Source organism: Podarcis erhardii (genome assembly GCF_964252035.2).
Source record: "Podarcis erhardii genome assembly, chromosome: 2".
NCBI classification, from domain to species: Eukaryota; Metazoa; Chordata; class Lepidosauria; order Squamata; family Lacertidae; genus Podarcis; species Podarcis erhardii.
The window spans coordinates 76730736-76754879 of NC_138498.1; the positions used below are offsets into that span (position 1 = coordinate 76730736).

A 24144-nucleotide genomic window follows, 5' to 3' on the forward strand; every position below is an offset into this window, starting at 1 on the left:
GAATGTCCCAAGTCCAATCTCTGATACCTGCAACTAAATGGATCAGACCTTCTTCCAGAGACCCTGGAAAGACATTGCTAGCTGGAGTAGCCATTACAGAACTAGATGGATGAATATTATTATGACCTAATCTAAAAAACAGATTTCCATATTTCTAAGTCTATACTTTTGGAAATGAATGGACAATACTGGTAATGTGAATTTGAAGGCCCTTTGGGGTGAAATGGTATGGTAAAAATGAAGTTTAAGTCAACTGTTTCTTATCCTCTTTAAATACAGGGTGCATGAAACTGGAACTTAGAAAGACTGTTGGGGCATTTCTGAGAGGAATGTTGCAATACTGTTATTGAAGTGAGCTAGGCACCCTAATCACAAATTGGACAGTGAGTGTATTTGAGTTAATGGAGCAATGTTTAACCCCTCATAATGGAATAGGAATACAGGATTTCCTGGGACTGTCTCTAGTCCCCTTCTCATGTTACACTGGTGGTATGGGAGTTGATAGGACATGGCATCATCAGGATAGCATGGCCCATGCTAGTGAAAAAGCCCATTTCCCCCAGTGGTAGCAGGTGACCCTCCTGCTGGAAACCTAAGGATTCTTGAAATGTTGTTTAAAAATAGCATTAATCATATATACATGGCAGGTGTTTACACTGTGATTTGTTTGTTCCAAAATCCATCTAGAATCTCTGTACCACCATAACTGTATTTAATACATGATATAATAGCACATTAAGTGAAGGGGACTTTCTACAGCACTTTCTTCCTTAGGAGATGGTGTTTTTTGTGTGAAATAAAGGTGAAAACAAGAGCCTCAACAGAAGTAGATTTCAGAATATTTTTAGTAACTGTATTATAGATCATGTACAACCCCACCCCACACAGTGTCTTTGTCAAACTGGTTCCCTCCCTTTTAGTAACCATAAATGATAATTTTTTGTTCCTTGTCTGTGTTGCCAAATTAGCAAAAAACAAAACAAAAGCCTGCCCTGAAATTTGTCCAATTAGATGATTAGATTTAATGACTCCACACTTAAAATTCTGCATTAAACATTTACAATTTTAATAGTTATCACTGAAATGAAATGTAATAGTTACACTTAATACAAAAGATGGACATTTTTACTGCTTTAAATGCTGTTCTTCAAGGAGTTATATCCAGTGACCAGCAGGTAAAATTGACATTGGCTCCCTGTTTAATCCTGTAATCTTTCTTGTTTTGCCTTAAAAATGAAAGAGAAAAGAACAATAAGTGCCCATTGAAAGTAAAAGCCCCCTTGAAAGTCACATGGGCTTCTCAGTTATCCCCCTGCAAAAGATTTTTGTTTTAACATGACTGCATTTATAGCCATTCCCCTGATTTTTGCTAGCAAACCCCTTTCCTTTGCAAATGGGATGAAAGGATCTTAAATTTTTCCCATCTTAAATTCAGCCTTCCACATTTATGCAGCAATTCACAAAAACGAAAAATCCTCATGAAGATTCATCAACATTCAATGCAAATTTCTCCTAATAAACACATTTTGGGATGTGTTTTTTTACTAATGAACGCATTTTTGAAAGCAATTTCCTCTAATATAATGCATGCCGTATGTCGTTTTCACTAACATTTGTATGCACATTTCCCCCTAATATATGTATTTTTGTAAACATTGGTTGGTTGGAGAACTGTATAGCAAAATTCATTTGCCCAGGCAGGCGCATTATGTGACCCATGAGAGCAGCAAAACAACAAGACTGCACAATGGTAATGGGATAAAACCAGGCCAAATCTTTCTTGACAGTAGCAGGAAGGGTAAGGGTTGACATGACATTGGGTCCAAGGACTCAAGAAGCCCTCCCCATTGATGTTAACCCCCCGCTCCTTCACAAAGGGTAACTTTTTTTTGTTGGCAAAGACTGGGGGAACTGGCCGAGGAAAGCTAGTAACAAGGGAGAGGTTAATGAATGTGCTGAAGACCTGAAAGGCATGGGGATGACTCAAAATTTTTGAGTTGGGGGAAAGTTGCATTTCAAGCATAAAATATATATTTTTATGTGCATAGAAAAAGTGTGGGTTGTTCCTTGAGGTTCCTAAAGGGCCACAAATACTTTGCCGATATGAAAATTCATAACACTGTTTTGAGCTGCATTTGCAGAACAACACTTCCAATTTTCTATATTTTATTATCACTTTCAACATTCTTCATGTAAAATACCGCCCCCTCCCAAATTGCAGAGCAGTGTAAGGTATGTGGTGAAAGAGAAGTTCAGGGGACCTGGGCATTTTTAGCTAGAGAAAAGAAGACAAAGTACGGATATCTTAACAAGTTTCTCATACACACACACACATACATTTATATAGTCTACAACAAGTGTTTTTCTGTGGCTTTTACCTTGTGAAACTATACGATTGTCCTCGTACAGTCAACATCTTCTTTCTATTGCTGTGTCTTTGAAGACGTTTATTAGAGTAAAACTGACCTGGGAAGCACAAAGAAAAACACAGGAAAATAACTGCAGTTCTCAAAGCTATGCTGGAGCAGCTGCAATACGTGTCTCACCCCCCTTCCAATAAAGGCTAATTCCTGCTTGATTTTAGGATACATTTGACTACTGTCTAGTCTAGTATTTATCTTGATGGAAGTATTTTTTTGGGGGGGGGCAGCTCACTATGGCCTTTGACAGGCCTATAGCAAACAAAATGGATAGACTGCAGTACACTTGCGCCTACTATGAATAATAATCAATAATTAAACATGAGAAGGTAGTTTTACTCATAAAACAACAAGCTCAGTGTTTCTCCAAGTTTTCTCTAGACATTTATTCAACACTTGTCCACTTTTCTGAGGTGGAGCTGCCTTGTACATGAGGAGCGGTGAGCCCCAAGGAGGAGGCAGCCATGGCCAAGAGCCTGACATGGGTTCCCTCTCCAAAGATAGGAGTAAGAACATCAGGTTGGGCCTGGAAACTGAGGAAGATCTTCGGTGGCTCTCCTGACAATCATGTCAGCACCACCACCCCAATTCTCACAAGGATTGGTGTAGTGACGGAGAGATTGAGCTGTGAACTAAACAGTTGCCAGTTAAACATAACTTAAGGTGTCATGAACTGACTAGGTGACTTAGGAAAGCCACTAAACTAGGGCTCCCCTTCTCATCCCCACTTCATCTGAAACGTAGAGACATTCATGCTCATTTCCTTTCAGAGTTGTTCCAAGGATATACAATATTAAGTTATAGTGCTACATCAAAACCAAGCTTACTGGTAAATAGCATGAGGATTGCTACTTCATTGCAAAATCTGAATACATACCAAAAAGTCCAGCAATGTTGTTAGAAAAAAGTTCACTATTGTTGAAGTGCAAGCCAAGGAAATTAAGAGGGTTCTTCATATAGTAAACTTGTATTGTGATACCGTCTGGTCCTGATAGTGAAAGACTCCTTTCCTTTTCAATAAGAAAGCTCAACCTAGGAAGGAAGTGATGCTGTTATTTCTAAATATATAGATGTTGAAATAAATGAATAAATATTAATATATAGAAATATATACATTATTACTATAGAATACCAAATGTTTGTAGAGTTGTGGCACTATATGTATTGTAACAATTCAATATTCCCTGAATTACCTCTTGATCTGCAATCCCAATTTCAAGGTGGCATAATTTAATAGGTATTTCTGCATTTGGTTCTTGTTGCACTCCTTATTTTTTTTAAATATTTACACTCCTCTTATGACACAATAGTTACCAGCAACAGGTAAAAAATATTACAATCAGAATAGAAAATGAACACCAAGGAAAAAGCAATATAAGCCTGTATTAGAGTGAGAGGCTTAAACATTGAAAGACAAAGTCATCATTAGGGAAAGCTTAGAAAACTAAAAAAAATATATTAAGAGACCATGTAAAAACAACCAAAAAAGGTGTCTTACAAAGATCTTTGAGGAGGAAATTCCATTGATGTGGGGCCACTACTGAAAAGATTCTGTCTCAGGTGGCTACCATCATGCTTTAGCAGGTTTGTAGGGTTCCTGCAAATAACTTGACCCTAAACTATTTAGGGCTTTACATTTAAAGGTAAAATCAGCTCCTGAAATTGAAATCATTTGATTTTGATTAGGACACTCTCCAGACACCAATTCAGGGTTCCACTGTCTTCCTAAGATTAGCTTCAGTTGTTTCACATTGGTGTTAAAAAGTATGGGGGCAAGATATAATCTCATGATCGGTGTCACTGTGACTCTATGCCCCCAACACCCCCTCCAGTAAGGCTGTCCAAAACGGCACCACTGCCAGTTGTATCAAAAGCTGCTGTGACATCCAAGCCAAAAAATAAATCAGAACAAAGCTCAGTGGGCACAATTCACTGAAACATTTCAGCTTGAGCTACTGAGTCAATTTCATTATTTTCTGGCCAATTAACTGCTAATCGCCAGTCTAAGCTAACATATATTATGAAGCATCTACCTCAATTCGTAGGAAATTAAAATGCTTTGTTCAAAGAGAAAACCAATATTTTTTAAAGTCCCCAAATGAGGGATTCCACTGAATTTCACATGAAAGCTGTTATTTGGATGCATGAACAACAAAGGCTTGTGCTTTGAAAAATTATGTAAGTTTAGGAGTTCAAGAATGTAAAAGTAGCATTAAGTATAGCCTTAAAGTCAGACCAACCAACACTGAAAAGAAACTGAAAATATTAAATTTTACCCTCTAGTTGTTAAAGATGCAGCCTTTGTCCATGGGAAAGAGCTCACATTGCCCTGATCATTCAGTATAATTTCTCCCATTGACACGTTGATTTGCACATTGGGTGTCTGATAGATTACATTGAACTCCACAAACTTTCTGTTTTCTCCAAGCTTACCAGTCACTTGGATCCCTGGAAATATAATAGTCAAAATAAATATGAGGATCATATACAAGAAACATATTGCTGTTTACTAAGCAACAATTTAATATAAATAAAACTGATATAAGCTCAAGAGCAACAAATTCCATGTGTTGCCACCACTTGTTGTCACCTTTTTTGAATGCCTCCTGAAATCACACAATTGGCCAGAATTGCAAGAGCTACAGCTAGAACCAGATGACGCAACTAGCTTGTATTTGTTGGTTAGTATTGACAAATGTACATAACTTACCAAAGTAAGACATGCGATGACAGATAGAGAGAAGATACAGGCAGGTATAAAAGAAGTAAACTCTGAAATTGGACCCTCAACCTTTAAAACAAATAGTACTGATTAAGTACTATGTTAGCCTATGGACCATGAAATAATAACAATAAATAACAATATTAAAAAGTGAGACATGTGATTCAATGTTGCAGGAAGGATTTCTACAATAAATATGTGAAACACTTTGAACAACTGGAATGAGACATGTAAAACCACGTATTCTGACCAATGCATGATATTAGCAACAGAAAACCATGTCACAACATTTTTCAGTGTAAGGTCTAGCTCCACAAGACCAATAGTGTTGAGATTTTCCAGGTCAGCGGTTTTAATATATTTCATTGTCAAATAAAATGCACTCACACAGATTTCTGGAAACAACCAAAATGCTTGACATGAAAGTTGGGGAGTTGACAGCAGCTTACATTAGAAGCCTTACCTTTGTCTGTATCAGTTAGCAGGGTTATGGGTGTTTGCAACTGTCCATTGATATTTAAACAAATGGGATTTTTTTCATGAGCCAGTTGAAGAATGAAACTTGGATACTCATTAACAGTGTCTGGGAGAGACTGAACGTTGCCTAGTAGAAACCAAAAAATATTGTCATTTTTAATAGTGCAATTTGTGAGTTTGGACCTGCCTTGCCAAACCTTCAGTGAAGTCATGTCAAAGCTATATTTGGGTCTTCCATATTGATTCCAAATGGTGGCTGGTGGCCCAAAGTCATCCTGCTCATATATGACAAAGCCCTCGTACAGTGGACTTAAAATTAAACGATAGAGGCAGGACAAGCACTAAGGAAGGTGACACCTTGAGTTTTCTCAATTCCCAAATCACACATGCTACATATTACACACACACACTTAACAAACCTGAAAAGGTTGTCTGTGGGGTTTTTTTGATATAAAAAAGAACAGCAACCTCAGAAGGCTGCGAATTTAGGAAGAGAGGAGCTGCTTTATACTGAGTCAGACCATTGATCTATCTGTCTCAGGACTGTCTACACTGACTGCAGATGTTCTCCAGGGTTCCAGGCAGAAGTCCTTTCATGTCCCACCTGGGATGTTGGGGGATTGAATTTGTTCTGAGGAGTGGCCTGGGTGCTGCTTAACCTGTTCCTCACCAAACATTTCCCCACTTAGTCTTGAATGTTGCTCCCCTCCACCTTACCAATGGGATTCCAAATACATGTATCCATATCAGAAACACCTCATGGAGGGGAAAATATATTAATAGAGAATAAAGTGTGAATTACTCACCAGGGTGACTCCCCAGCAATCTGTATGAATAATCCGCATAATCTAAATAACCCAAAAAAATATAAATTGTTAATTTTCTGCTGTTATACTGCATAGGTACTAGATCAACCTTCCATAACCTGGTGTCCTCCAGAGATTTTGGACTATGATTGCCATCATGTCTCATCGCTGGTCATATGGACTGGGGTTCTGTCCCCCCCCCCTTATTTTTTATTTAACATGTCCCATTTAAGGGATAGGGATACATTGCTACCCCTAATTTTTCCCATTAATATACTTTTTAAATCACTATCACTATGCAGCAAACAACACTGCCAAGTGGCTTTTAAATACTGTATATCAATTGCCAACTACATTTGGCTGAAAGATTCATCTAGGAGAAATGCCACTTGATGTCCCTGAAACAGGGCAAATTCTGCTAGGCAAAAACACTCAGAAAGTGAACATTGGCAGCTTCATGCATATTTATTCTCAAGGGGAAAAAAATAAGCATTCCTCCTTTCCCAAGAACACTGAACTTAACATTTTGTGGGTGTCATGCAATTTCACACTGACAAATTCAGGTTGCACAACTAAAGCATATTTGATGCTCTTGGACACAGAGAGAGACTTTTTGCAGTAAAGAATGTGGCAGGAAAAAGCACTGGAAATTGTGAAATAACAAATTTTTGATGCAGCACTGTACAACCTCCCTGCAAACAAATCAGAGTAAATCTTCAATAAACCAGAGCCATTATATAACCTCCCTGAAAACATTCTGCAAACAAATGAGGATGAATGCTCATCACCTGGAAAAAATGCTAAGCCAATTATAAAGCAGCTATTCACAGTCCCTTACCCATGAAGGGAAAACAAAAACCTGGAAGCTCTAGTTGGGAGCAAGGACCTCAGGACCTCATATAAAGACCCTCCCCACTTGCAATCCTTCCCAAGGCTATGTCTGCCTCAAGTTGCGACTAAGAAAATTACACAAAAACCAGAGTCTCACAAAACTGATTAATCATAGAATCAAAGAGCTGGAAGGGACCCCAAGGGTCATCTAGTCCAACTCTCTGCAAAGCAGGAATCTTTTGCCCAGCACAGGGCTCAAACCCATGACCATGAGATTAAGAAAGAGAAAAGGGATTATTGAATTAGTGGTAGTTTTCCTCTGCCGCGCATAGCCACCTGTGGGGAGCAGGGAGAGGAAAATGGTGAGTGTAGCACTCCAAGAAAACAAAAAAAACTAATAATCTTTAATTCTTAAATATTGTGCATTGAGGGTGCTAAGAGTGTATACTCCATTGATTTGAGAGGAAAGGGCCAATTCTTTGCAATCACCAAATTACAAGAACACTAATGTTGTCCTGTCTGCATACTTGTGGCCAAACCCATAGCACTGGCACAGAGAGTCCTGTACTTAAAAGTAGGAGGCGGGCCCAACCATCTGTGGAAACAGAAAACTTTTATTTTTTACGTCCATTATAATATGCCACCATTGGCTCCCAGGGACCAACTGTTTTACAACGGCTGCAGAAGAAGGAACACAGAGTGCAAGATAAGCCTAAAGCAGGGGGGTCCAAACTTTTTTCAAAGAGGGCCAGATTTGATGAAGTGAACATGAGTGAGGGCCGACCACAGTTGTTGAGATTTTTAAAGGATTCTTGAGCTTTTTTTTAGGCTTTAGGGTGTACTGCCATGGGAGCCAGATTAAATCGACTGGTGGGACGGATTAGGCCCCTGAATCGGACTTTGGACATGCCTGGCCTAAACCATACAAGAATGTGATGGAGCATTACCTTGCGCAGCAGTAATAAAAAAATCGGTTTGGGGACGGTCATAGTAACGCCTAGATGGTATTGCTGAAAAAGAAGGAAGTGTTTCAGTATGTATAAGTACAGAAGCAAAGCACATTGTACCCTAATACAATTTGTGTCCATACTATCCCTGACATAAATATAATCCTTCTAGTCCCCCCCCCTCCTTTTTCCACCTGCACACATTGTGTTTCCTGCTTCACATGGCTGTGTCCAATGGCTCACGAAGAGAAACCCTGCTTCTGGCTCCGCATCTCCAGAGAGAAACAGAGCCACTCTAACCCCATATGACTTCAACATTGCTGTTGGCGGATTTTTAGTGACTCTGCAACTTCTGTACAGGAGAGAGATAAGTGCCTCAATTCTCAACATTCCAGAAAACAGACTGTGGAGCTGTAGCTGTAAATTCGTGAAGATTTAATCTTCATACCGTAACTCCCGGAGTTGTCAAGAGGATCGCTACCTCCTACGGTTCTAGAAGATTTTGTCATGCCTATGAGAGAGTCTCAAGGTTAGATCATTTTTCTCACAGTATATAAATTCTTAGGAATAAGTTACTGGTATTTAATTGTTGAATCAGATTACATACCAAACATTCGATCTGCAGCAGTGTTTACATTCTCATTATCTGGTCAAAGAAACAAAGACAGCTTCAATGGACTGTAAGCTCCATCCCCATCTCAATTTTTATTTCTCCTGTGTTTGCCCCTACTGAATTATTCCATAGCCTTTGGGTGCTATTGGGAAGTAATGTGTGCTAATCTGTCACCTTTCTCGATTGACCTTTTTGAGAAAACTATTTCACAACAATAGTACGATTTCACAGTTTTGGCGTACCTAAATTGCTCAGTGGAAACCAGAAAAGATATGTCACCAACGTTCCTCATACTCATTCTAGATTCATAGAAATCAATAGACTTAAGTTACTTATTACTGAAGTTATTGGATTTTAATGGGTCTCTGTATGACTTAACAGACAATCACTCACCAAATTCTATTGTTGAAAACCACAAACCAGATCAGGAATAATGCGAAAGAGTTTGCCTATTATATCATTCTAAGCATTTCACACTATTTTCTATTCTCAGACCAAGAGAAGTAATAAAGGTAAAGGGACCCCTGACGATTAGGTCCAGTCGTGACCAACTCTGGGATTGCGGCACTCATCTCGTTTTATTGGCCGAGGGAGCCGGCATGCAGCTTCCAGGTCATATGGCCAGCATGACTAAGCCACTTCTGGCGAACCAAAGCAGCACACCGAAAAGCCCTTTACCTTCCCACCGGAGCGGTACCTATTTATCTACTTGCACTTTGACGTGCTTTTTGATCTGCTAGGTTGGCAGGAGCAGGGACTGAGCAACGGGAGCTCACCCCGTTGTAGGGATTCGAACCGCCAACCTTCTGATTGGCAAGTCCTAGGCTTTGTGGTTTAACCTACAGCACCACCCTTGTCCTCAAGGGGAAGTAATAGTCCTACTCTATTCTGCCTTGGTCAGACCACACCTGGAGTCCTGTGTCCAATTCTGGGCATCACAGTTTAAGAAGGATATTGGCAAGCTGGATCATGTGCAGAGGAGGGTAACCAAGATCAAGGGTCTGGCCACCAAGCCTTATGAGAAATGATTGAGGGTATTGGGTGTTAAAATGGGAGAAGAGAAGACTAAGAGGTGATTTGACAGCCATTTTCAACTATCTGAAGGGCTGTCACGTGGAAGATGGAGCAAGCTTGTTTTCTGCAGCTCCAGAAACCAATGAACCAATGGATTCAAATGACAATAAAGGAGCTTCCAAATAAACACCAGCAAGAACTTCTGACAGTTGGTGGAATGGACTCCCTTGGAAAGTGGTTGACGTTCCTTCATTGGAAGTTTTTAAACATAGGTTAGATGGCCATCTGCCAGGGATTATTTAGTTGTGTTTTCTGGCATCCCTTCAAACTCTACAGTTCTATGATTCTATGAAAGGTATATTCAGCACCAGTAACATACCAGTGCGATCACATCAGTGATGTCACCTTTCTTCACATAATTATAAGCTACATTTATCATTATCCTTGTCTCAATAGTTATACTTCTATCTGACTGTTTTACCACTCTCCCAACACGCCCGCATAGCCAGAGCTCTCAACTCATTCTTCTAGCGCTGAACTTGAAGGAGATTCAAAAGATAAATGCATGTATCACTTCAGTTTGAGATGGGAGCAATTTGTTCTGATTTACCTGCCTCTGTAGGCTTGTTTGCCACCTCTTGAGCATCAGGTTTAGTGACCACCATGGAAGTGAGAGGTGTAACAAATCCAAACTTCAAGGAGATGTTCAAAACTTGAGCTTCCAGGTTTTCCCGCTGTTTTCCATCAGCTGAAGCACTAGGATACAGAGGCAAAATCTGCACTGTCTGCTTGCTACACATGATCCAGTGAAACAAACTACAGAGGCTTATATACACTTCTGGTTTTATGTTAGGAATGTTGGCTTGTTTCCAACTAGATAACTGCACACACAGAACAACACTCACAAGTGTAACAGGACTTCCCTTCCTCCTACCCCATGGGCCCCCTACACCAGCCTCTAACCTGCTCTGAAGCGTTTGGGGGAGAACCCAGAATAGATTTGGGGGACAAGCAAGGGGAGAAGATGGAAAGTTGTGCTGTGTTTCATGTGCACAGTAATTGAGTTTGATACAACCTGCTATGATTTACACCCTCTCACTGAAACAGACATAGCCACACAATATATTTAAAGCACATTTATACAGTCATGGCTTCTCCCAAAGAAAGCTCAAGTCTGCTTTCTACACATGATCCAGTGAAACAAAATACAGAGACTTACGTATACGCGTTGGGTTTTATGTTAGGAATGCAGGCTTGTATCCAACTAGATAACTGCACACACAGAACAACACCCACATTTATACAGTGATTGCTTCTCCCAAAGAATTCTGTGAATGTAATTTTCCTCACAATTCCCAGAAGCTATAACAAACTATATTCCTGGGATTCTGTTGAGGAACTTATGTGCTTTAAATATATATTTACATTAGTATTAGGATAACAATATCAAATATATAAAAGAATGTATGGGTTAGAGTATTTTTGTATATATTCATTAGTTTTTCCTCCTCCTTTACACAGTTGTGTGTTCTTTGTTCTTTCTCCCCTTTTTGCACCACTTTATTGCTTTGAAGTTGAAAAAAATTCAATAGATTTGGGGGACAAGCAAGGGGAGAAGATGGAAAGGAGTTGTGCTGTGTTTCATGTGCACAGTAATTGAGTTTGATACAACCTGCTATTATTTACACCTTCTCACTGAAACAGACATAGCCACACAATATATTTAAAGCACATTTATACAGTCATGGCTTCTCCCAAAGAATTCTGTGAATGTAATTTTCCTCACAATTCCCAGAACCTATAACAAACTATATTCCTGGGATTCTGTGGAGGAACTTATGTCATTTAAATATATATATATACAATAGTATTAGGATAACAATATCAAATATATAAAAGAATATATGGGCTAGGGTATTTTTGTATGTATTCATATAATGTTTTTTCTCTCCTTCACACAGTTGTGTGTTCTTTGTTCTTTTCCCCTTTTTTGCATCACTTTATTGCTTTGTAATTGAAAAAAATTCATTAAAATATCAATTTTAAATATATGGTATGGATGTGACTGCAATAATGAAAGCCAAGGGATTATCAGCATGAGCCAAGATCTTGCAGAAAGAAGTGTTTCTCAAGTCACTAAGCAACTATTACTCACTTTGTGTTATGAGTTGCGAGGGAGTAGGCTGTATGCCGAGACCCTTCTAATCCCTGGATCCAGCAAGTGTTAAAAACGAATCAAGGATTCAAATTCCTGGAATAGCCAGGCTAGCTTCCTGGTGAGGTCATGGACTGTTAAGGTAACAAAAGAAGTGGATATGTGCCAGACAGCAAATGGGTGCCCCCCCCCACTTGCTGGTAGTTAGAAAGATAAAGGCCAGGGTTGGGAGTTAAGTTATGGGAGCTAGAATCTGGAAGCAAAGCTGTGGGCCGGGAAGCCAGAGAGAGAGAGAGCCATGCCTGATTTCTGTTGGGATCCAAGGTTGTGGCTATAGGAGAAGAATAATCCTCTTGAGGAGTTAATGCTGTGAACCCCTCCATCTGTATGTGTCTGTATGTACGTGTAAAATATACAGTCATACCTTGGATCCCGAATGCTTCTGTAGCCGAATGTTTTGGCTCCCAAACGCTACAAACCCAGAACTGGAAGCTGTACTTTGGTTGTTGAACATTTTCAGAAGTCGAACAGATTTCTGGAACGGATTCCATTTGACAACCAAGGTATGACTGTATCATAAAGACACCACAGCCTCATTCCAAGGGGAACATGAACCCTAGATAAGCACATAGAACCCCTGGAATCTCACATGCTTCAGAGCTTGCAACACTATTATTAGCTTACGATTTTTCTAGCAGCTGCTGAATTGTCAAATAGGCCCATAATCTCTCAATGAAATTTCCAAAGATGTATTTCTGATGCTGAAATACTTGCTCCTTTTCTCTTATATTTGCCTCTTCTTTAAGAGTAAGTTCACTGGCATGCTGGAAAGCGAATGGGGAGTGCGAGTTATTCAAAGTAACACTCAATCTGAATATAAGCAACACATATTGTTTTCTGCACAAACTGATGTTAGAGGGGAAAACCTATTTATGCAAACTTTTAAGATTGGAGGGAAGAGAGAAGAGCAGGCATCTACTGCATTCATGAAAACAACAAATTATGAATATAACAATAAAAATAAGACAATTGTGAGCTCATGTTTTTGCTGGAGATGCTGAGATCAAAGCGTGCATGGCTGCCATGTCCCCCTCATGCTGCCCTCCCCGAGGGGTCTTGCAAAGCAGTTCAGGGCTGGCTCAGGGAGGGTGGTTGGAGCAGCCCCCCTCCCAATGTGTCTGGAGCGCCCCGTCAGCCCCCTCCCTGCTACGCCCCTGGTTGCATATCTTTAGGCTCCAGGCAAAAATGTTTCTTTTCAACATACATTTGGCAGATTAACCTTCTATGGCTTCTTAAATGTGTTTGTGGGAGGGAGCGTCACTGGTTTGTTTTGGTAGCAATGCACTCTACGTGGGGCTACCTTTGAAGGTGACCCAGAAACTACAATTAATCCAGAATTTGGCAGCTAGACTGGTGACTGGGAGCGGCCGCCGAGACCATATAACACCGGTCTTGAAAGACCTACATTGGCTCCCAATACGTTTCCAAGCACAATTCAAAGCGTTGGTGCTGACCTTTAAAGCCCTAAATGGCCTCGGTCCAGTATATCTGAAGGAGCGTCTCCACCCCCATCGTTCTGCCAGGACACTGAGGTCCAGCGCCGAGGGCCTTCTGGCCGTTCCCTCACTGCGAGAAGCCAAGTTACAGGGAACCAGGAAGAGGGCCTTCTCGGTAGTGGCGCCCTCCCTGTGGAATGCCCTCCCACCAGATGCCAAAGAGAACAACAACTACCAGACTTCTAAAAGTCATCTGAAGGCGACCCTGTTTAGGGAGGCTTTTAATGTTGATGTAGTATAGTACTTTAATATTTTTTTTGGAAGCCACCCAGAGTGGTTGGGGAAGCCCAGCCAGATGGGCGGGGTATAAATAAATAAATAAATAAATAAATAAATATAATAATAATAATAATAATAATAATAATAATAATAATAATAATAGTTTTTATATCTGTTTTATTATGTATTATGTATTTTGTATTCTCATTTCGTATTTTTCTATTGTAAACCTCCCTGGGATATTTGGATGAAGGATTTCCCCCCCTTAAATTTCAAATACTTTAAAAAATCATAAAAGGAAAAGCAGAATTTTAGTTTCAAAGCAGAATGTACCACAGAATGTTGGGGAAAGAAAAATGACTACGCAGCCCAAAGTCGTTCATACAAAAGAAGCAATTTACTTACTCCTTTAGCCTTAATTTCCACAGGAAGATCATCAACGTCATTGCCGAGCTTTCCAGCTACAACAATTTCAGAGCCATCAAAGAGCAACTTGAAATTATTCTGAGTTACTTCCAGTACGGCATTGTCTGGGTACTTCATTTCAATCTCTTTCAGGATAGGCATAGCTACCTCTTGATAAAAGCCCTTGAATGAGACAGACAGAAAATGTAACCATAGGAACAAATCCCATTGGCAGAAGCTTGCACAAATATTTCTGTTAATGCAATGAGACTCTCCCCCGCTCTCCTTCCTCCATATGCCCCCACACCCTCCAAAATTGGCTCTGGGGTGGTCAGGAGAACCCCCAGAACAGCATGCATAGGAAGCAGAAAGGGGAAGTCTCCGTGTTGACGGAACATTTTCCATAGCACAACAAGGGACGCAGGTGGTGCCATGGTCTAAACCACTGAGCCTCTTGGGCTTGCCAATTAGAAGGTTGGCGGTTCGAATCCCTGCAACAGGGTGAGCTCCTGTTGCTCTGTTCGAGCTCCTGCACGCCAGTGCAAGTAGATAAATAGGTTCCGCTGCAGTGGGAAGGTAAACAGTGTTTTTGTGCACTCTGGTTTCCGTCACGGTGCTCTGTTGTACCAGAAGCGGTTTAGTCATGCTGGCCACATGACCTAGAAAACTGTTTGTGGACAAACGCTGGCTCCCTCAGCCTGAAAGTGAGATGAGCGCTGTTCCCCATAGTCGCCTCTGACTGGACTTAACCATCCAGGGGTCCTTTACCTGCCTTTTAACTTATAGCACAACACTGAATTCCCTTCCATAGAGAAATATTTTGGCCTACCTGAAGACAGTTTTGAGATTCTTCATTTAAAATATATGTATATGTTTTGATAGTTGTTTCTCCCCTACCTGGAGCTGCAAGGCTGCATCTGAGTCCTCATATATACGGCGAGCCACTCCCCCATTTTCTAAAGCCATCTTCTCCAAAAATGTGTAGCTGACATCAAATCCAAAGCCAAGGCAGTAGAGGAAGTACTTCCCCTCATTAGCTTCCCGTATGTTTCTTTGAATCCTATCAATGTTTGTTTCACCTGTCATATATGGGTATAAAATGTGAACACACCCCGGCCACCGACAAAATAACCCACTGACTTTTCAATTAAAGAAAAAACTTAGAAGCAAATATTGGATATTTGTGTTCAACTATAATACATACTTCTTCTGTACCAAGAAAAATGTTTTGTATTTAGGATTTCCTGTTTCTTACTGAGAAACTGCAGGAGTATTATATTGTAGCCAGATAAAGGCTATATTGTTTTTTCCCCATCTGGCACTCATACAATCTAGTGAGTCCGAAGTAAATGAAGGTGTGAAAGAGAGTTATAAAACATGAGGAAATTTTGTAGACTTATACGGCAAGCTGATGTCTGGAGGATTTTCTGTGTTCCCACTTAGGCTGTAACTGCTTGAAAAAAGTTCTGCTGAGGATCAGTCTGTGTGTGATTCTTCAACTCCTCTCTGTTTAGCATCCTCCTCTCTCTGTTTAGACTTTTTTGCTTATTTGATTATCTCTTTGTCAATTGTATGGATATGTTGAATGTTTAAGAGGCTCGAAAAAACCAAATCCAAAGATATTGGGAAAATCTTTACTGGAAGGTTTGAAATGGCTAATTGTTGAAGAGAAAGAGAAGCTTGAAAAGGGAGTCACACACACACAGAGAAAATGTCTGATTAAAGTAATTGTTGATAAGTATGCATTAAAAATAAAAAAAAATATAAATGAAAATAATAGCAGAATGTGTGGCTTTACTGTTTCTAACTTACCAGTAGTAGGTTGACCGTCTGTCAGCAAAATTATCATGGAAATGCTTTGGTCTGGCAATAGCTCAGCTGTGGTGTCTTTGTCCAGTGAGTGTATTGCCTTCTGAAGAGCACCATTAATATCTGTTGCTGTAATGGGAAAGAAAACAGGTCAGTGGATTTGACCAGAGATTTATATTGCTCGTCAGAGATCTAGTGAGGATGCTTCAAAGGTATGGAGGGAGAGAGACAGCCAGGGCCATCCCAACAGTTAGACAGTCTTGAAAAGGCAGCCAATTAATGGTTATTTCATTTCTTATTTGCAATATTGTGAAATCCAGTCCATGAGTTTTGAACATACAAAGAAGACAAACACAAAAGAAATAAATGCAAAGTTACTGAAATCACTGGGTACAGTCAATAGTTTCACAACTGAATTAAGAGAAACAGGCAAATTAATTTCATTCAATCTTAATGTTGCTGTTATGTAAACAAACAAACAAACAAAGGCTTTATTTTCACCCAGCCCATGTTTTATGTGTGTTCCAGTTTGGTCTTGCGGAGTTTTAACCCAGGCCTTAGAAAAATGCTCTAGAAACTAGGCGCTAGGGTGGATAATGCTATAGATTTCTGATGGGCCTAAGGGTTGTTTGAGTTCTCATGCCTAGATTTCTCATGCCTAAGGGTTGTTTGAGTTCTTAATAAAGTGCTTTGGCATGTCTTGCATTATTACTGCAATGTTTAATTGCTGGGGTGGGAGGAGAGGCCCTTGTGGGATATTCTATTTCTTGTGCCAAAATATCTTGACTTGGCACCTTGGTGGGCATTTGCTCCTGCATCAAAGGCAAGATGTTGCCCTGGGGATATGGGGAAAGAAAGCAAAAAGACCTAGACTAGTAGAAGTCTATGGCTTAAAAAAAAGAAAATAGCACTAAGTCCACAAAGAAAAATCAAGAGACAAGCAAATTTAGACATACAGTATGCAAATGGGAGTTAATACACTGAACAATTATAGAGGAGGAATATGGTCATATTTCTGAGCATAAAAAATAAGAAGCTGTTGAATGAAAAACCGAACACCTGAGAATTAGGTAAAACTCTGCTGAAAAACTTGACAAGTCTGTTCAGTTGACAAACTTACTTCCTCCAGCAGAAATGGTCTCAACATGTCGTTTAGCCCGTTCCACGTTCTCCTCTGTAGCTTGCAACAAAGATGAAGTCCATAACCTCACAGTTCCACTAAAGAGAACTAAGCTAAAGTAATCTTCAGGATTAAGGTCTTCTAAAATCTTTTTCATTGCCTCTTTTGTCTATAAAAAGTAATAAAGCAATGTGTGGCTGGTTTCAGACTGTAGTAGAATTTACATGCTCTGCTGCTGGTCTTCTAAAGTAAATTCAGTCAAGAGAAGGTGTGGCAATGTGTCGTTACACATCATGCACTGCTGTACCTCTCTTGACCCTTGAGATTCCTCCCAGAGAAGCAATTCTAGGGTTGTAGCAATAGGGGTGATGCATCTCCAGTGCTTTCTGCACACACAGACCCAACTGATTTCCAGAATGTGGCCTAGCTTTTCCTGGGAGATGCTTGAGGTGCTACAAAAGCCAGCAAAACCTATTGTACCACTGAGAGAATAACGGAATGTGTGGACCCTGGGAATTGGCAGTCCTACAATACTGCTTTCCTTACTTTAAAGGCTATCTTGCATAAACAGCCAAGGAGGCAGTGGGCTTGAAAAATAGGACAGGGACTAAGTCCAAACTACTGTAAATGAGCAAGGCTCTAAGGAGCTAAAGCACTTGTTCTTATGTGCCTCAGCTCTCAAATCTCAAAGAGAGGAGCAGTTTGGTCCTGCTGTGGGATAGCAGACTCCATAAAGATTCATTGTGACTGTCAAAGAGATACTGCTATTGTCACTGGTAATTAACATAGCGTTGGCGTAGCATGGCACAAACACTAGAACATTTTCTATTTGGAAAAACATTACCTGCTGTATTTTCTTCCCCCCCATAGATCCACTCGTGTCTATGACAAAGACCACGTTTTTGGGAAATGCTGGCATTTGACTGGGTGCAAAATAATGCACAAAATATCCATTAACAATCTGAAAACAAAATAAGTGGTATTAAGGTATTACACATTCATATCACAACACAGCAGTGTATAAAGTAAGTCAAACTATGGAACTTGCTCACACCGGTAGCCGTGATGGCCACCACCTTGGATGCTTTTAAAAGAGGATTAGACAAATCCATAGAGGATAAGGCTATTGATGGCCACAATGGCTATTTTCTGCCTCCACAGCTTCTGAATGCCAGAAACCACAGGAGGAAAGAGTGTTCTTGTGCTCGAATCCTGCTTCCTGGTTTCCCATAGGCAACTGTTCAACCACTGTGATAAACAGAAAGCTAGGCTACATGGGCCATTGGCTTGCTCCACCAGGTTTTTCATATGCTCTTGCTTTCTTATGACCACATGTCAATTCAAGTATATAATGCACACAAAAACCCATTGTGTGAGCAGTACAACCAACCCTTTAAATGTAGGCTAATCCAGCCTCATATAACCAGCATGCTTGAATCTAATCAAACTAGAAGGGGTTAAAGTCATAGAGTAACCTGTCCTAGCAGGTTTAGCCTATGTAACCCCCTCACATTGGAAGGAAATAGGTAACCAAACTTTTGTTCAGTCTGTCTACATGTGAACATGGCTGTGTGAGGAGGTTTGAGCTGCAGCCTCTTTTGTTTGAGACAAGTATGGAGTCTGAAACAAATGTTTTCCTATACCAATAGTTTAGGACAGGCATAGGCAAACTCAGCCCTCCAGATGTTTTTGGCCTACAACTCCCATGATCCCCAGCTAACAGGACCAGTGGTCAGGGATAATGGGAAATGTAGTCCTAAAGCATTTGGAGGGCCAAGTTTGCCTATGCCTGGTTTAGGAACTTTTACCATTTTGTAACCAAGCTACATTTTGCTGCCTCTGTATCTTTTCTGAATGCTTTATAGTAAGGCACATTTATCTGACCCAAGGAAAGTTTGTAAGTACAGTGGTACCTTGGATTAAGAACTTATTTCGTTCTGGAGGTTCATTCTTAACCTGAAACTGTTCTCAACCTGAGGTACCACTTTAGCTAATGGGGCCTCCCACTGCCACTCCGCCGCTGCCACACGATATCTGTTCTCATCCTGAGGCAAATTTCTTAACCCGAGGTACTATTTCTGGGTTCGCGGAGTCTGTAACTTGAAGCATCTGTAACCTGAAGCGTCTGTAACCCGAGGTACCACTGTAAACCATTTTTATAATTTACCAGATGTGGTCTCTTTCTATGCCAGGGGAAGTGGAAAACTTTCAGAAGACATTTTAAAGGGAGACATTTTGGAATTCGCTGAAAAGGGCACATTTTAAGGATTTACATCCAATATTTTTACACTTTGCTTTACTGCATGTTTTGCCATGTTAAATCTCTGCTGGAGTTCTCCCTTGCCCCAAACTTGGATCTTGACTTCTAGAAATTTTTGAGCAGATGAACTGAAGACAAAGCAATTAGCAGTGGAAACCTACATAGGTCTACTGAAAAGTAAGTCCCATTGAGTTCAACAGGACTTTCTCCCAGGTAAGTGAGCATAGGATTGCAGCTTAAACCAGACTTTTAGATAAACACATCCACTTTACTGGTATGTCAACAGGGTTTGTGTTCCTAGAGATACAATATTTGTCTTTTAAACTGAGATTAGAGACCCTTTGCCTTTGCAGTTAGTTTTCTGTGGTGAAATTACTGTAGGGATGTCCTTAGACTACATGAAGACTAGGAAAATGAGAAGCCAACAACCGTTTGTCTAAAGGAAGTTCTTGTTCTCTTTCTTACTGAAGAACCTGGAAAACTGACTGGAATGTCTAAATCTCAGGGAGGAGATTATGCTACAATTCAGATCTGGTTCTTTTTGAAACAAAAGTTTAGGGGTTGCTGCCTGAAACGAAGATTATACAATTTGTAAATAGGCCTTTTCCTATGCCCCCCCTTCAATTCAGCTAAGTGATGCCTATTACTCTGAATTCTCAGTATTTTTTTACCTGTATATCACCTGCAGTCTCACTCCTTTTAACATCATAACGTATGAGAAAATCTCCATCGAGCAGTGTGTCATCCACTCCAGGGGTTTTTCTTTGTTGATCTATGGTTGGTTTAAATGAAATGTGGGCCTAAATAAGAGCCACAAAAGCAAACAATCAGTCAAACTAGAATAGGAGGGCCAGTGATTTTTTTTTTTAAAAAAAGCATGCTAAGTCTTGTAGTCCCTATAATGCATACCTTTGTCTCATTCTGCACCTTTGTTAGAGCATTGTTCAGTTCATTGGTGATGAAAGTGCTCTCAGTTTCCAATGCACTTATACCTTGTGGTTCAAATATGTGGGTGTCAATCTGAAGAAAATAAAAAGATGCTTCCGAGTCATAACCTTCAGCTACAACATGGGGCCAGCAATTGGTGTCATTTATAGTAAGAGCCTCTTTCAAGAATTTACCTGAAAGTGTTTAACAAGTTGTTTGGGCTTGACCTTGATCAGCAGTTCGTACTTTCCCAGCTTTCGCTTTAGAAGTTCCTCGTATGTGAGTTCAAAGTTAACTTTGGCAGCAGCTGCAACATTGACTGAAACACGAAACTGTTCTAGTTTTCTTCCAGTTGATCTGAAGGGAAATGAGGAATTTAGGCTTTATGCAAGAATTTGGCAGCTCATGCTCAAGTTTGTCTGGGAAATGAACTCTTGAGTGATATTAAGTTGTGGACATCCAGTAGCAGAATGGACTTCCGTGTGCCACGAGATGTTTCCTTCATCTCCTTCCCCTGCAGATGCTGTTTGTGTCCCACAAATCTTTTCCTGAAGAAGAATGAGAAGTCCCACTACATGAGTAGAAGTCAACTCATGTGGTACTGGATTTCGAAGTAGTGTACTGGCCCATGATAAAATGTTGCCTAAAGACTTAAGCCAACCATGTAATTGATGTGTTCTGGTTTTTAAAACCCATTTGCCACTCTTTCTAATTCTTTTAAGTTAAATCTCAACAAGCCAAAGAATTGAAGAAAGCATATCTAAACAATTGTACACATTTGTGCTGAATGTTTTTGTTGATCTGAAAGGGATGATCTAAACAGAGGATACTGAACAAAACAGGATATACTAAACAAACACACTAGAGAGAGAAATTCTTCAAAGTTCAGTGTCACTTATTGTTTCAGGCAAAAGGAAACAGCTCACTGACTATGATGGGGCAAGAGTAGGGTTTAAAGATTCGACACTGGTATCAACATTGCAGGCCAATTAGTGTAGTATACTTGTACTGATATTGGAGTGCAGATATTGAAGACAGGCCTCTTATACTTTTAATAGTTGTGTGTAAGAGGGAATTCTGACAGGTGTAGTTTGTCTTGTAGAGGTAAATGGAATCAATGGTTTCCTTCATTCATCCATGGAGTGCTGAAACAGCAGCAGCCAAAGCACCACGGTTTCATGGAAATTTGACTGTTCTAGAGCACCTGAATAGGGATGTTAAGAGCTCTGCAAGCTACCTGTCCCTGGTCTTCTCGTGGATAGGACGCTGCTGAACTTCCAAAAACTTGGGACATGACATTTCTAGAACACCTTGTGTCTTTTCTGAATACTAAAGGCATCTCAAGAAGTGACAGTCTCCAAGAATCCTTGCTGGGGGGAAACTTCTCAGGGAAACAACAGTCAATTCATGATGCAGCTGAACATTATCATTTGTAAAGTTTATATTTGAAATATTTGAACTTCAGTGACATCACTATGCAATATCAGTGAGGGTTTGATATGGTGTCTGTAACCCTTAGCGGGTCTACTTCATGAAAGCCACCAATAGCTCTTTTAGATCGATTATAATCTAGTCAAATCTACACTCTCTAGAATATTATAATTTGGGCATACTGCTAGGACAGTAAAATGGAGAGAGAGTGAATTGAGACTTAGGTTCTAAGAATATTGGATTGGATCTGCAACTGTGTGAGCATAATGCCACTTGCATGATGGGATCTTTCACCTCCTTTGCTCTGCAGCCCCTGAAAGCCCTTTCTGGGATGTGAGGAGACCGTTGTAAACAGTACAGCTGCTACACAGTAAACTGCAGTGAGAAATGAAGCCCTGTTCTCGCAAGGTCCCTTCACTTTATTTTCACAATCCACCCTTCCATTGCTGCTGTCCCAAGCCACAGCTTACACTGAGGCACCTGACATTTAGGAGAGGTTTCTGAGCAGGTGCAAGGCAAGAGAGACAGGGGCAGAAGAGACCTAGTAAATTAGCAGAACTTTGGCTCTAACCCATCTCGTCCTTAATGTTTTGCTTAATGATCACAGTTGGCCTGCATTTAGGGACAATTTTTGCTCATAACATCAGGTTTGGTGCCTTTTTCTTTTCGCCTTTCCCTTTGGTATTGTTGTGTGATTATTTGATCAACCAGTTTGGTCTAGTGTGCATTTACTTGACCCGCTTCAGCTTTGGGGAATGATGTCAGTGGTGCTAAGAAGTAGTGGCAATGCCAAGTAAAGCAGTTGGTGTAAACCACTTTCCAAATATTCCTATACACTTCTATCCTCTCTATGGCTTTACCCATGACTGCAATGGCGGCAGCGGGGGGAGTTGCTTACTTGACCAGTCCAGCACTCTGTCCTTGTGAAACCGCAGCGTCATACTGATCTTGTGCAGATTTCTTCTCCTTGATTATCCCAGGATATGTTTCTCCATCTATTGTCCTTAAAAAACAGTGTTTTGAACAGTTAAAGTCATTAGAAAGAGGTAATGTCCTCTTATGCCCCTGTCCTCTTCTGCAGCCCACCTATTCCTCCCAGAAAACTGGTCTGGAGTTGGGGGGACCCTTCAGAACCATGTGGGAGGTGATGTTGGGGAATTCAGTTTCAGTAAGACTCTGCTTTTATATATTAAAAGGTGAAAATTGCCCCCCCCTTCCACTCATTGGGACGTTCAGTTGATGGCACTGGAACAGCTTACTGGTTGCAACTCACTTCCTCAGCTGGAAGAAGCCCTTCCATTCACAGAATAGCTGGGCTGGAGCAATCTTTCTAACTTTTAAGAGGCCCCAGACATGAGCTTACAAAGCCTTACATGCTAAAGTTTGTGATGAAAGCTGACTTGGGTAACTCCACTTCAAAAAGAGCCTCCTTGGATTCATTTGCTCTGTTGACAACTCTGCTGGTGATTACTGTGTGGGCATATCGTGAGGTAACTTTGCAGTCCACATGCAGGCTGTAGATTTCGATGGCATTCTGGAGAAGAAGAGGAAAAGATTCTCTGAATTCTGACAAACTTCTTCCACACCAAATGTATTATTGTATGGCAAGATTTCATCAGCTCATTTAGTTGTCAGAGCAAGGAGAGAGTGCATTCATTAGGCTTCCACTCTGGCAGATGATGTTCATGCTCCTGCCCTAAAAAATTGCCCCCTCCACTATGCCACTGGTCAGGTCATAAGTCCACCTAGCTCACTGTTGTCCTACACTGATTGGCAGGCTCTAGAAAACCTGGAACCCCTGGCATGCAAAGCAGATACTCTTAACACGGAGTTATTATAAATTAAATTAGTAGTTTACATACTCCCATCAGTATTTAAGACAACCAGTTCAATTGCAGTATTAACTAAATTAAGGTTAAAATCATATAATTACCTCAGGTGCTGCAGGTTCCACAAATACTTGTAGTGAAGAAAAAAACAGCCAAGCGACAAAAAAATGCCTGTCCATTTTGGATGTGACAAATCCACAGAAGTGAAGTCTTTTATACAAAAGAGTTAATGAACGACTAACGTCTGAGGGACTTTGTGGACTGATGAAGCCTAATATTTACCCACTGAATCAGAACAATATTCTTGAAACAGAACATCCCCCATCCTGCCAATGTCACCAATCTTGTCAAGCAAGTGAATGGAAAATCTGTGTTCTACCCAATATGTCTGCAATACCAAAAATATATGAGTGGCTTCCCCCTTTCCTGTGGTTTTAAGAAAGTCCAGTTCTATAAAAATTTGCAGAATATAAATCACAGAATATAATAATGTTTTTTAAAATAATAATTCCAGAAAGAAAATTTGATAACACATGTACAGTATACAGTCAAACCTTGGTTCTCAAATGGCTCCATTTTCGAATGTTTCAGCTCCTGAACGTC

At 40.3% G+C, this 24144-nt stretch overlaps 2 protein-coding genes across 2 annotated transcripts in view; both read right to left on the bottom strand.

Annotated features, from left to right (window-relative positions):
- LOC309336386 (inter-alpha-trypsin inhibitor heavy chain H3-like) overlaps positions 1–24144 on the bottom strand; it is a gene marked incomplete at its 5' end in the record, with an annotated part of 66655 nt that overhangs the window by 37272 nt on the left and 5239 nt on the right. The window contains 14 exons of the mRNA XM_081852002.1: positions 8608–8714; positions 8811–8849; positions 10441–10586; positions 12670–12809; positions 14166–14348; positions 15063–15244; positions 15978–16103; positions 17095–17263; positions 17939–18055; positions 20026–20154; positions 20264–20374; positions 20476–20638; positions 22611–22715; positions 23086–23289. Of these exons, the coding sequence (XP_081708128.1) occupies positions 8608–8714; positions 8811–8849; positions 10441–10586; positions 12670–12809; positions 14166–14348; positions 15063–15244; positions 15978–16103; positions 17095–17263; positions 17939–18055; positions 20026–20154; positions 20264–20374; positions 20476–20638; positions 22611–22715; positions 23086–23289 (1921 nt within the window). The remainder of the gene's footprint in view (positions 1–8607; positions 8715–8810; positions 8850–10440; positions 10587–12669; positions 12810–14165; positions 14349–15062; positions 15245–15977; positions 16104–17094; positions 17264–17938; positions 18056–20025; positions 20155–20263; positions 20375–20475; positions 20639–22610; positions 22716–23085; positions 23290–24144) is intronic.
- On the bottom strand, positions 828–8333 carry LOC309334371 (inter-alpha-trypsin inhibitor heavy chain H4-like). The gene is made up of 7 exons (XM_081848578.1): positions 8204–8333; positions 6426–6467; positions 5606–5746; positions 4697–4868; positions 3298–3452; positions 2379–2466; positions 828–1226 (listed from the first exon to the last, which is right to left on the bottom strand). Exons 1-7 carry the CDS (start codon positions 8316–8318, stop codon positions 1148–1150), a joined length of 792 nt encoding a protein of 263 aa, XP_081704704.1. The 5' UTR covers positions 8319–8333; the 3' UTR covers positions 828–1147.

What these genes read in the sequence shown, in the direction of transcription:
- LOC309334371 (XM_081848578.1), bottom strand. Translation starts at nt 8,318, where the DNA reads ATGTGCTTTGCTTCTGTACTTATACATACTGAAACACTTCCTTCTTTT. An exon ending in TTTTATTACTGCTGCGCAAG is followed by an intron (nt 6,468 to 8,203) that starts GTAATGCTCCAT and finishes TGGGTTATTTAG; the next exon opens with ATTATGCGGATTATTCATAC. An exon ending in GCATCTTTAACAACTAGAGG is followed by an intron (nt 3,453 to 4,696) that starts GTAAAATTTAAT and finishes CTTCCTTCCTAG; the next exon opens with GTTGAGCTTTCTTATTGAAA.